Source organism: Colobus angolensis, unplaced genomic scaffold (genome assembly GCF_000951035.1).
Source record: "Colobus angolensis palliatus isolate OR3802 unplaced genomic scaffold, Cang.pa_1.0 Scaffold345, whole genome shotgun sequence".
NCBI classification, from domain to species: domain Eukaryota; kingdom Metazoa; phylum Chordata; class Mammalia; order Primates; family Cercopithecidae; genus Colobus; species Colobus angolensis.
Genome location: NW_012116766.1, coordinates 529,736 through 542,924, shown reverse-complemented (window position 1 = coordinate 542,924; position 13,189 = coordinate 529,736). Strand labels below are relative to the sequence as shown.

Sequence of the window (13,189 nt, the reverse complement as noted above, 5' to 3'; positions counted from 1 at the left end):
ATGGGTGCAGCACACCAACATTGCACAAGTATACATATGTAACAAACCTGCACCTTATGCACATGTACCCTAGAACTTAAAGTATAATAAAAATAAAAAATAAAAAATAAAAAAAAAAGAACTGAAGCCTCCTGCCATGTGAGAGACCCTGGACACAGAATCTCCAGCCCTAATCAAGTCTTCAGAGACTTCAATCAAGTTTTCCCTGGCTGACCACTTGACGGCAACCTCATGAAAGTCCTTGAACCAGAACCCCAGAACCACTCAATAAGTTGCTGCTAAATTCCTGATCCTTACAAACTGTATAAAATCATAATGCATGTTTGTTATTTTAAGTTGTTAAAATTTGAGATAAATGTGTTACATAGCAATGGGTAACTACTACAATCATAAATACATACAGATAAGACAGACTAGATGAAAGTCACTCTGAAAAGTAACTCAAAAGTCATATTCTAATAAAAGTGACCAGCAGAATCTTCATATTAGTCAAAGATTAGGTTATAAAAGATTCTGTTTTACTGCTGGGTGGGACATGGATACTGGGAAGCAGGGTTGGTCTTCAATAGAAGTAGAAAAGGAAACTTCCTCTATGGTTCCTAGGATGAGAGGCATAGAAAATTCCGACCTAATTAAAAATTTCCCCTACACCCAACCTGACAGACTCTGATTCTGAAATTTTACTACAGTGTATTATTATAATAAGCTAAAATGAGGCAAGAGGAGACAAAAGGAAAAAGAGACAAGAATAGATGTTGCCTAGGCATGACCTGTATATGAAGAAGAAGCAGGTGCAATGCTTCACAGTGAATTAGGGACAGTTCGGGAACATAAAAAAAAAAAAATTCAAGGAATACATAATATAAATAACTCAAAATACATATTCTAAAATTAACTTGGTTTGAAAATTTTCAGCAGTTTCAAAAATATCTAATATCAAGTTCAGAAACATGAAAGATTTTTAAGATCTGAATTTATGTTTTTAAAAGTATCTCAACTCTAAGGTATCAGAACGCAGGAGTTAAAAGAGTGGACAATGATTCAAATCCAACTCAGCCACTCACTCGCTGTGTTGGTCTCAAGCAAGTTACTTAGATGCTCTTGTGGGTCAGTATCCTTATCTGACAAAGGAAGATGAAAATTATATAATAGTATCTTTCTCATACAGTCACAGTAAATAGTTAATAAATACATTAATAAATGAATAACTGCTTACTGGCATGCAGTAAGCATTCAGTGTTAGCTACCATCATCATCATTTTAAGGATCAACACAGATTTCAACTTTACCACTATATATAACTTAAGAATATTCCTATAAATACATATATGCCTGTCAATAAACTACGAACTTAATGAAACTAATATTGATAAGTAATAAAATTCCCCCACATAAGACCAAAGTAGAGTAGGTATTTATAACCTCACGGGACCAATTGCTTGCATTTTTACTTTAGCTTAAAATTTTACACTAATAAAATACAAATACATACCTTACTGGAAGATAACCTATTAAAAGATAGATCTGTAAGTTATTTAAGTGTTATTTTTATGCTATCATTGAAGAAAATCACTAGACAGTTATACTTCACCATTTTGTGGCAGATTCAAAAAAAATTGTAAAAATGCCATCTGTATAAATCTGGTATGAAAAATCAGAAATAGGAAAGATAGAGAACTGGAAAAAAAACATAATTTTGCATATAAGTAGTAAATCCTTTGGGTATTTATTTTTGTTGGTTGCTTAGTTGGTACTGCTGCTATTTGAATTCTGTATCAACATTATTTGTTACTCCTATGGATCTTGGTAGCTTAGTGACAATGGAGAATGTCTTATCTGTGCTTGAAAAACAAAATTGCTTCTCTCTTTAGAGATCCACATGTGATTTTCCAGTTCTGTCATATTTAAATTTCACATGTCACCAGAGAAGACCTCAGGAAAAATTGCCTATGACTATCCATCCTCAGGCAAGGCAGAGAAAGTATGTTCAATAATCTGTGACAAAATAACTGCTGGTAGTGAGGATTCTAAACTGACATCAGAATTGGGGCAGAGCTGTGAGAATATCTTGTCTCAATACCCAGTGCCTTCTCACCTCATTTAGACCATCCTTACATCCTGATACCCCTCATGAAGAGAACCAGGACCCAAATGTTTTTATCTTTTTATGTAAATTGATAATGTATGGCAAACAGTCCCAGGAAAGACATGCCTGAAAATATGTGCTTAAGAAAATGAGATGTAGCACTCCATCTCTGAAATGTTCAAATAATTAATAGTTTCAACTGTAAGTGGCATAGAATATTCATTTTCTATCAAAAGATCCCAGAAATTTTTAAGAGCCTGCAAAACACTAACTACGTCAAAAACATTTTTAAGCTACATATACATTTTTTCCTTTAGTGCAACAAAATTAGCATTTAATAAGAATCGCCTGCTTCTTACGGAGCTTAAGGACATTTTAGTTCATTTTAAGCCACAACTTTCACATTTAGAATTTTCTAGCCATAGTTGGAAACCTTTCAGAAGTCTGAACATACAGTTAAATGATTATTCTGAAAAGTGTGCATGTGGGAAGAACTGTTTGCTTACTAGATCCTTCTTTCACAATACAAATACTTAAGTCATCATTTCCAAAGCAAATTTTCCAAAATCAAATAAATTGCAAAACTAGAAATATAATCACATCTCCAAGAAGGAGTTCCAACCCTCTGCCAAAACAGACCTCAACTTCATAATCCCTTGTCCAAAAAAGTTGGACCAAGTATTGACGTTTTCCACCAAGCAAGCCACATAGTCACAAATGTTTCTCATTTACTCCACTCCTGGGATATACAGCTCAAATAAAAAATTTCCTGAATACCCTAAATTTCAGATGCAATTTGCAATGCAAGTGATTCATAATGTTATGCAGAAAACATCGTGATCTCACCAACTCAATGTTTCTGGAATGCAATCTTTAGGAGGTCATTCCAACCAATTAGAAGGCTGACATCCCTTTCAGCCATGTGACCCAACTATTATGCTCTCTGCCCTTAGCTCAGATGTGATTTTGAACCCTCAGCGATCCTCTACTCCAGCTACTGTTCAAAATAAGAACGATGTTACCTCAAGGGAGCTAACAAAGATCCCTATTGTAATCTATGACAAAAAACATGGTAGCAGTGCACTGCATCCCCATTAAGAAAGTGCAAAACAGTGTTAAAAGAAATGAAAGCCACGGTCATTGCTCTGCACCAAAAGCCTCTCAGAGTGGCCTCTGAACACATTTAGATTCTAATTCAAGAGCGAAATTTCAGAGAGCTACAGTTACATGAGTCCTGTTCTAATCCCCCCTCACTCCCCTTGTTAAGTCATTAATAATTTCTTGGAGTACCTGTCATCTTCTGCGATTTATATTTTCTTTCAAGGAAAAAACACAGTTGATACAGAGGAAGGAAAGTGCTGCATTGAATGTACTAAATGAACATTAAAACTGTAAGTCTTAGACAATGTGATTACTGAAAATGAGCAAAGTGCCTACAACATGATAACATACAGAGCATAGTAGAGTAGCAGAGTAAATGGTGAAAGATCAAGGTATAAACACTTACCGACATTGTTTTCTATTAACTAAAGGGATCATTACAAGCAAGATGTTCAGTTAAGGGGAACTCCTAAGCAAGTATTACCTAAGGGAATATAAGACAAAACTCACATAACACTTTGTAAGTTTAGGCAAAGAAAGAGACCTACTGATTCTACAGAAATAATAGGCAATAGGGAGACATTTCTCAAACTGAAGGAATTTGGAGAAGGCTTAAAATCATTATTTATACCTAAAAAGAGAAACAATCTAGCATAAATAATATCCTCCACAATCACAATGATGAAGAACCTACCAAAACAATGGATTGGCTTAAGGTAAATTCCTGGCTCTACAGGCAATTTTGATAATAGTAACATTTACAAAGAAACAAACTGAGTCTATAAATGAAAATATTGACATAAATGATGTTCTCATGAGATGAGTTTGCCTCAGAAAACCATGAAAAAATATAAAAATACATGGAAAAAAATAATGTCTACATGTTAAAAAAGAAAAAAAAACAGATCAGTTCAAACCTGTGGTTGGATCAATGGCCATTATGAATAATCGGAAAAGTAGCTTGAATATCTCTGGCTGCCAGAGATCCTATTTTTCCATCTTACCTCAGCTGTTTAGTAAGAGTCATCTCTCATGTATCCATGCAAAAAGGGACAGTAATCACATTGATTATCTAATACTTATTTGTACCGAAAAAACAATTGGTTAGATGACATTAGGAAATTAAATAGTCTAGATGACTGCTAGTTACTTTAAAACTTAATTCTATGCATTTTCCTTCTTGCTGCTATTGATTTTATACTGAAAATTGAATGAAATCAGTGTAATGTCAACCAATTGTCAAACTATCAGAATTTCTATGAATAAATGACCACATGTATATGAAGTTTCTTGAACAGTGTACATGGTAGATTCTCAAATACTATTCATGTCTTATTCTTTTCCTTTCCCCTCTTACTTTTGCCAACCATAGCTTTACTTTCTCTTCCAAAGTTTAGGATCCAGAAACATGAGCTTTCACATGTAATCAGTCAATTATCTGCCAGAATTTAATGTTTCCTTATACTTTTGGTCATCTGATCAATGTGTTTTAAATATAGGGCCCCTCTAAAAACTGCATCATTTTCTCTTCTTGCCTTAATTTCCACTGAGGGATCACCTAAGTTTAACTCATAGTTTGTATCAAAACCTAATGTTTTGTCCAGCAGTATGCTAGGATACAGGGAAATAGAATTCAATAAAACATAGTTCTCGCCAGTGATGGTTAATTTTATATGTTAACTTGACTAGGCTACAGGGTCCCAGATAGTTGATCAAACATTATTCTGGGTGTTTCAGAAAAGATTAACATTTAAATCAGGAGACTTGAATAAAGTATATTGCCCTCCATAATGTGAGTGGGCCTCATCCAATCATGCTGAGTCCTGAATCGAACAAAAGACTGATCTACCCAAGAGTAAGAGAGAATTCTCCTAACAGCCTGCAACCTGGAACACTGGCTCTTCTTGCCTGATGGGTTTCCAAGTGGGATATCAGCTCTTCCTGGTTCTACAGCAGCTTCTGGCCATTGGACTTAAACTAGAACATCAGCAATGCAGATTTTAAACTTACCAGCTTCTATAAGCATGTGAGCTAATCCCCTATTTTATATATACATATATATACATACATATATAAACATATACATATATACACATATACACACATATACAAACACATATACACACACACAACCATATACATACATACGTGTGTGTGTGTGTGTATATATGTATATCTTTTTATACTAAAAAAGGATATATAAGGATATATCCTTTTTTCTTGGAGCCATAGTCTGGCTCTGTTGTGCAGTTTGGAGTGGAATAGCATCTTCATGGCTCACTGCAGCTTTGAGTCCTGGGCTCAAGTGATCCTACCACCTTAGCCTCTCAAAATGCTGAGATCACAGACGTGAGCCACTGCATCTGTTTCTCTGGGAAAACCTGACGTGAGCCACCGCACCTGTTTCTCTGGGAAACCCTGACTAACACACCACCTCCAACAAGCTCAAAGCCTAGTCATGCGGAATATCCCAAAGTAAACCTTCTCCATAAAGCCTTTCCCAAACACTAACACAGGGTATAGTACTATGAACAAAATAAACTATCAAACAAATAATAATATCAATAAATATTCACTGAATGAAATAAAAGTACCTGAAAGCAAGATCTGCCAAGGACAATATCAGACTGTGTAATTCATTCCCTCAGGAATTCTCATAAAGTAAGTGCCCTCGTGTTAGTTTACAGCTAGGCTTGCCCTTTCCTACACATGCTGACTAGATGAGATTTCTCTGCTCTTATGAGTTAGTTACTGTTATTTAAAGCAGGTCATTGGGAAATAAATTTAAAACAGGGAGTACAGTTAGATATTCATTCATCCCCCCTCACCGTGCACAGTACAAAGCAGCAGCAAATAAGCTCACTTGAATGGCAGCCAAGTTCTTCTGCTCCTGAGATGGTGCCTCATGAACGAAGCGAAGCCAGTTGGAGTGCCGTGGGTTGGTAGCATCCAAAATGTACAAAACTTCTCCCTTACTCCCACGAACCTGAAACATTAAAGGCTCCTAAGTTTACAATGGAAGTCAGAATATTAGCCTTTAAACACATCAAGGTTACGTTTTTTCATAAGTATATACCTTTTTCATTGAGAGGTGATAAATAGAAGTTGGAATAACATGCATTCTTCTCTTAAACACATGTACAAATAGAGCCTACTATTTCATTTGGCAGATGTCTAGGTGACTCACAATTGCAGTGAACTCTCAGAAACATCCTATGTTGATAGCTGTTTTCTGGTCAAAATTATTTCGCTTTGGAGGTACATTCCAGTATATGTATTGCAATCACAATTGTTCAGAGAATAATCATTATTGCAACTTCCCCTTTTCTCCAAAGAGAAGGGTCATACTGCTTATTTCCCAATTGATAGGAGTTGGAACTGAAGCAATCATTTCAATTCCCCTCTGGACCTGCTTACTGAATCATCTCCATAAAAGGAGAACCTGCTCATCTAGCCAGTGGGAATCTGACATCCAGTAAGACAAAATGTCATGCTCTTTACTAGTGAATGAATGAAACAGTTCCATTTTATCCTTTCATGGCCCACTCATGGATTGCTGAGAAGGACTGGGCTCTCTGGTTTTTGTCTCAGACCATACGCTCTTGCTGCTCAGGCCTACTCTACATTCAACTGGAGAGAGGAGGGGAGTAAATCCCAAAGCAGATAGCCCATTGGACATTCTTGAATCCAAGTTACTTGAAATCTAGCTTCTCCAAAACCCCTGCATTATCAGTTGCTAGGGACTTGCCCATTTTATAAAACTTATATACCAATCACCATTCAACTCTCATTTCATGTTTCTATTCCATTAGAATCCAGAAAAGAAAGGAGAGGAGTGAGTGATGAGCACTCCATATCTCCAACACCAAGTAACACAAACATACAGGTTACAAATTCACCTTGGCAGACTTGATAAGAATTCTAGATTTCCAAAATTTTATTTTATAAAATAAAGGACAATCAGTCCCATAAGGTATGTATTTTCAAGACACATCTAAACAATCATTTGTTCATTCAGCAAATAATTATTAGGTCGTTAATGGCTGAAGGCATCAAGAATCTTTCAGTGAACAAGACAAAGCCCCAGACCACACAGCACTTAGAAGTAAACAAACATAGAATATAACTGCATATAAAGATGAGCGCTATGATGACAACTAAAACAGAGTAGGAGAAAATAGAGTACTAAGAGAAGGGCTCTATTCGATGAGGGAAAGCCCTTTGATGAGAGGACCTTAAGAGTTCTAAAGGGAGGGAACAGACAGTAGAGGGCTAGGGGAAGACTGCTCCCAAGCACAGGGTACAGCAAGTGAAAGGCAAGGAGAAAGGCCTTGGGTTTGGAAATGAATTAGGTGCTTTCAAAGAACAGTAAAAATGTTAAGAGGCTGGAACAGAAGGAACAGCTGAGAAAGTGGTGGGCGTTGAGATCTAACAGACTGGCAGACACCAGATCATGTGGGGACCAATAGACCAGGAAGTCACCTAGACAGTTACTTTAGGTAAGTACAGTTATTTTTACCCAAAAAACATTTTAAATACATCTGTTACATGCACTGCAAAAACTGATATTTCAAGATTCTAATATGTAAATACCTAGGAAAGAATACAGTTTGTCTCTTCCTATTATCTGACATACTGCCATGTTTCTCAGGTAATTCCTGTTTTCTTAAGTGCCCAAGGATCCTCAATAATTAATGCCAGATCATCACTGGGAAGCAAGAATTTAATTTTTCATATTATAATTTCTAAAAGAGCAATTTAGGACTATAAATACCTCATATTTATATACTTAAGGTGCTTACATGTGAAGGTATGGGAATTTGTAACACTTCTTACTAAATAACAAACTCTCACTGAAAAGATCTGCTTTGGGAGGTGCCTGAAAATTGTTCTGCCTCCCTACTTACCCTGTAGCTCAGAACACTCACTGCCCACTGGGACATTCCAAAAATGTCCAGAACACTGATACGGTAAAGAGAATGTGCACTCTACAACTCTGCCTCAATGGGCATGTCAGTTCACATTTTTTTGGCAGAGTAAACAAATAATTTTAAATATTTTGGATATAAAGTCCTTCCTTTCAGGTACCCTCACAGCAATAGCACCGAAACTGTTTATATCGACAAAAAGCTAAATTAAGCATAGCAGGTGGCAATGTCACCTGATACTTGAAAGAAAAATTTTCTCAGAAGAATTGAAATTGAAAATCTATAACTGATACTGAAATCCACACAACCCAACTAACTTTATGTAGTGAAACACCAATGGGTTTGCCCAGGGCATATCTCAGTTTGAGAGGACAGCACTACTTAGAGAAATTAGTTTATGGCCCTTCTTAATCACACATTTGTCACTCAATAGTAAGCACAATATACACCAGATGTGTTTAACATTTGGAATTCTTTCTTCAAAGATAAAAACAGAAGAAATATTTCTCTGCGACTTATTATAGTAAGAACATTTGAGTTTTTACCAGGAGCATTGTTTTTTCTTTGTGTATTTCAGCTTTTTCCCAGGCCCTTTGGCCCCAACTATGTTCAATTATTCAGTATTAGCAATTTATTTTCCTTTTCAGTCCATTAGACATATGTACTTCCTGGCTATCACTTTCTCATGCAATATTCCATCTTAAAGGAAATATATAATTTGATTTTATACTAAAATTATTCTGAAATGTATCACTTTTAATACACACAAATTTATGTGCTGATTTATCTTTATTCTCAGAACAACACTATCACAACCAGCAATAGACTACATTACCTACATATTCATATTTAAAATAACTTTCTTTGTTCATTAACAGAATCACTGCCCATTTTATTCCAAATATGCTTACCCAAACAACTTTTAAGTTCTTAGAGAGTCTTTGCTCTCTGGGGCCCACCTGTTTTCTCCAGCTTTCAAGTGGCTGGCCATTTCCTCATTCCACCAGTCTAATCTTCAACACTCCACCAGAGCTGGGAGATTACCTGTGCACACGCCTTTTATCTCACTACCCTAACCACAGCGTTTGCCTTGCTGACATATCATCTGAAAGAGACATCCAAAAGTAATCTAATCCATCTTTCCTCTTCCCAGAGACACCAAATCAAAACAACTCCAGACAACTGGCTATTATTAAAGTCTCCATTTATCTATTTTAATTTGATACTGAACCCTGAGGTAATAAATTGAACATTTTTTAAATCTAAGGAATAAAAAAGATAGAGAATTCCTCCTAGTACCATGTTCCAGCATCTCACTAACTTTTGCTGCCAAAGTGTATTATGTTACTGTCAAAACTCAGTCTTCCAAATATCATCTTCTTTTACCTGAATTTTCTTGGAAATGAAGTGTATTTGGTTACTATCCGACTTACGATCATTTTCTGCATACCTGGGCCCAATGATGAACTCGACAGTCTCACCGTGTAGTAAAAACCATCTCAGTTCCAAAATCTGTTTGATTGGCACAGGCTTCCCACAATAGTTACACAAAAAGGTTAGCTAAAGTAGGAAACATGTCAGGTATCACACCTGTAATCCCAGCACTTCGGGAGGCTGAGGCGGGCAGATTACCGGAGGTCAGGAGTTTGAGACCAGCCTGGCCAATATGTAGTGAAACCCCATCTCTACTAAAAAATACAAAAATTAGCTGGTGTGGTGGTACACGCCTATAGTCCCAGCTACTTGGGAAGCTGAAGCAGGAGAATCACTTGAACCCGGGGGGCAGAGGTTGCTGTGAGCTGAGATCGCGCCACTGCACTCCAGCCTGGAAGACAGAGCAAGACTCCATCTCTCAAAATAAAATAAAGTAGGAAAGAGAAAGATACTCTCATGTGAAAATGAAAACTTTCATGCTTCAATGTAATTGTTCATATCTCTATGACTTCGCCACTTCACATTTAATGAAATTATTCCCTTATGGGAACTTGACAGAGTTTAGCCTCTGTTAAATGCTACTGCCATCACTTTTCAAGTATCTGAGAAAAAGAATATGCTGGTCATTGCTACCGTGTATCCGTACCCTTTTTCAGACTAAAAGTTCACAACATTGAATATGTCATAGTTGATTTTGTGTTCCCACCCGGAAAAAGACAGAGGAAACCACAAAAAATCTCAGCTCGATTAGAGAAAACTCTAATGTTTAAATGAAAGAAGAAAGTGGAAACAGAGAGTAGGGAGAGAGATACAAATCTTCCTTCCCTAAACTTAAAAATTTTATTTGTTAAACTGGGTCAACTATAGACAGAGAAGCTCAATTATTATTTGGATGGTTAATTTTCAAAGAAGAGTCTACAGTGTTGCTTACTCTATTATTTCCTTCAATAATTTAAATGCCTGAGGAATTTTTCACTAACTATGTACATTCCATCAAGGTTCCAAGAGCAAAGCCAGTCAGCCAGATTTGCCCCCGAGAAGTGGCAAAATGTAACTGATAGATAAAATTTGATTTAACGTATGGTAAAATTTAATGGCAGCAAATACAGTCAGTTCCAAAAACGACAGCAATAATATCCTTAATGAGAAATTACAATACACTATGCTACAGTATTTATTTATTTATTAAATAAAACATATTTACCTTTCTGTCTTTCAACAAGGCTCTTCAAAGAAATTAGTTTTAAGCACTAAAATTTAGAGTATGGATGTCTTTAGAGTTTAAAATGCCATCACATTTTTGTATTTAAATTACAGACATTCTTTCTGCAATTGTTTTTGCCTAAGTAAGGCCATACGCCTTGCCTTCAGTGTTTAATTATCCAGACTTCAGGATATCTTTAGGAGCACAAAAAAGCAAGTGTGCTCAAGTAATCAATTCTGACGGCACATTGTTGTCAGATTTAAACCGAAGGGAGACACACTTTCAGAAATCAGCAGCAATCATAGCTAGGAAACTGTAGTGATTTATAGTTTCCAAGAAAAGGGCTTGGGATCTCCCCTGCCAATTGTTCAAAGGATTCTCTCTGAAATTACTACTTGCTTGTGTGCTTATGAATACGCGCGCACACACACACACTCACACACACATCATTGTAGCTTATCTACTGATAACTCCCTTCTACCTTCCCTCCCTCTGCCTCCCATCTGCTCATTGCTATCTGATAATCCTAACCCATGGATTCCCCTGCCTTCATATGCGAAAGCAGATGGAGAGGAAATACAGACTTTTACAGATCCCTGTTTCTTTAACATCCATCATGTAACACATACGAAGTTAATATAAAAGGACTGATGAGAAAAATAAAGTCACTTTTTGTGACAAATATTTAGATTTCAAGTGGAAGAAAATCATTCTGGAGTGGTAAAGATGCTGAACTAGGAATCAAACACCTAGATGTCATCCAAGGCTCTGACTACATCACTTTGGGTGAGTGGTTTCCTCTGACTGAACTAAGTCGTGATCACTTGACCTCTAAAATAGGGATAACAGTCTGTGCCCTGCGCATTCACAGAACCTGTGAGAGCATCAAATGAAATAAGATACTTGACAGTTTTATATCAATGTGTATTGTTGCAAACATAAGGTATTTGTAAAACGAGGAAACTGGGCCCACAGTGGCTATAGACACCTTAAATATAAACATTCTGCTTTCAATGGCACAGCTGGGACATATATAACGTGTCAACTTTTTTTTTTTTTTTAGAAACAGCATCTCTGTTGCCCAGGCTAGAGGGCAGTGGCACGGCGCCATCATGACTCACTGCAGCCTCAACCTCCCAGGCTCAAAAAATGGTTCTCCCATGTTAACCTCCCACATAGCTGAGACTGGGACTACAGGTGCATGTCACCTTGCCCGGCTAATATTTTATTTTATTTTTTATAAAGACAGGGTCTCCCTATATTGCCGAGGCTGGTCTCGAATTCTTGGGCTTAAGCAGTCCTCCTGCCTTGACCTCCCAAAGTGCTGGGATTACAGGCATGAGTGACCACACCCAGTCATGTCAACTTTTTCAAGGAACAAACACGAAGGATATCTTAACACTACTCTTCAAATCCAAATACATATTCAAATAGCCTCTAATTGAACATTATAAGGTAATAGCAAACCCAGATGTCATTTTAGCTGTACTGACGCACTTACTTATGCCAAACTGAAACATCTTGCTCTGTGACCCACAGCCAGTAACTGCAGCTCTGCCCTCTCAAGGAGTTTTAATTTCTCCTCCATGTATAGCCCTTCAAATTTCTGAAGGCGAGAATCCCTCCTTCTCTATGTTTCTCTTCCACAAAACAAATAACTCCTTCCTTATCGGACATGGTTTTCAGTTCCGTCACTGTCCTGGCTATCCTCATGGGTGCACACAAACTTGTCAAAACCCTCCTAACATGGGACAGAATCCAGCCTGGAAAGGACGATTATGACCTCTGACCTGGGCATTCTTTCTATTGAAGCAGCTTAAAAATCACAAAAGCAATTTTTGGTTGCCACATCTGACATTTAACTGAGATTGCCTTTATAAACAATCCATATTAAGGAAGGTCTCATGATACTGTCAAAGACACAAAGACAAGTGTAACCGAAGAACTTGGTCAGGTTTCTGTAGCTAAGCAAATCCTATACCTGGACAGCTGACCACTCAGAGAAGGAAGCCTGTCATTTGATACGGTCTCAATAAATATTTTATTTATTTATTAAAAGCTCACGCAATGTGTCTTTTCTTTAACTCTCATTGCCTTTATTTCCTTTAAATGTTCAAAAATATTTTATGAGAGATTTAATGTAAAATATTTTAAAGCACTCCATGTCTTTGCCTTTCAAAGTACTTTTTAAATTGGACTAGTTTTTTAAAAATACTAAATACCTGACATAAAATGAAAGACATAGTGAAAACCACATCATCTTTTCCACAGCAAATTTATGAAAGTGCCTTAACAGCATAGAAACTGTCCTTTTCTATAGTTTTATGAACCTGTTCAGCTACTCAGATTTTTGGACAGACAAGCTTTTTTATCACATGAAGAATACAACAGTGACCACTTTCTCCCTTCTTGGAAAAAAAAAAAAAAAAAAAAAAA

General features: G+C 36.7%; 1 protein-coding gene across 1 annotated transcript in view; it reads right to left on the bottom strand.

The window, feature by feature from the left end:
* PRDM5 (PR domain containing 5) overlaps positions 1-13,189 on the bottom strand; it is a 232,940-nt gene that overhangs the window by 154,245 nt on the left and 65,506 nt on the right. Inside the window, exon 3 of the mRNA XM_011952701.1 lies at positions 6,051-6,173. Coding sequence (XP_011808091.1) covers positions 6,051-6,173 — 123 coding nt within the window. The remainder of the gene's footprint in view (positions 1-6,050; positions 6,174-13,189) is intronic.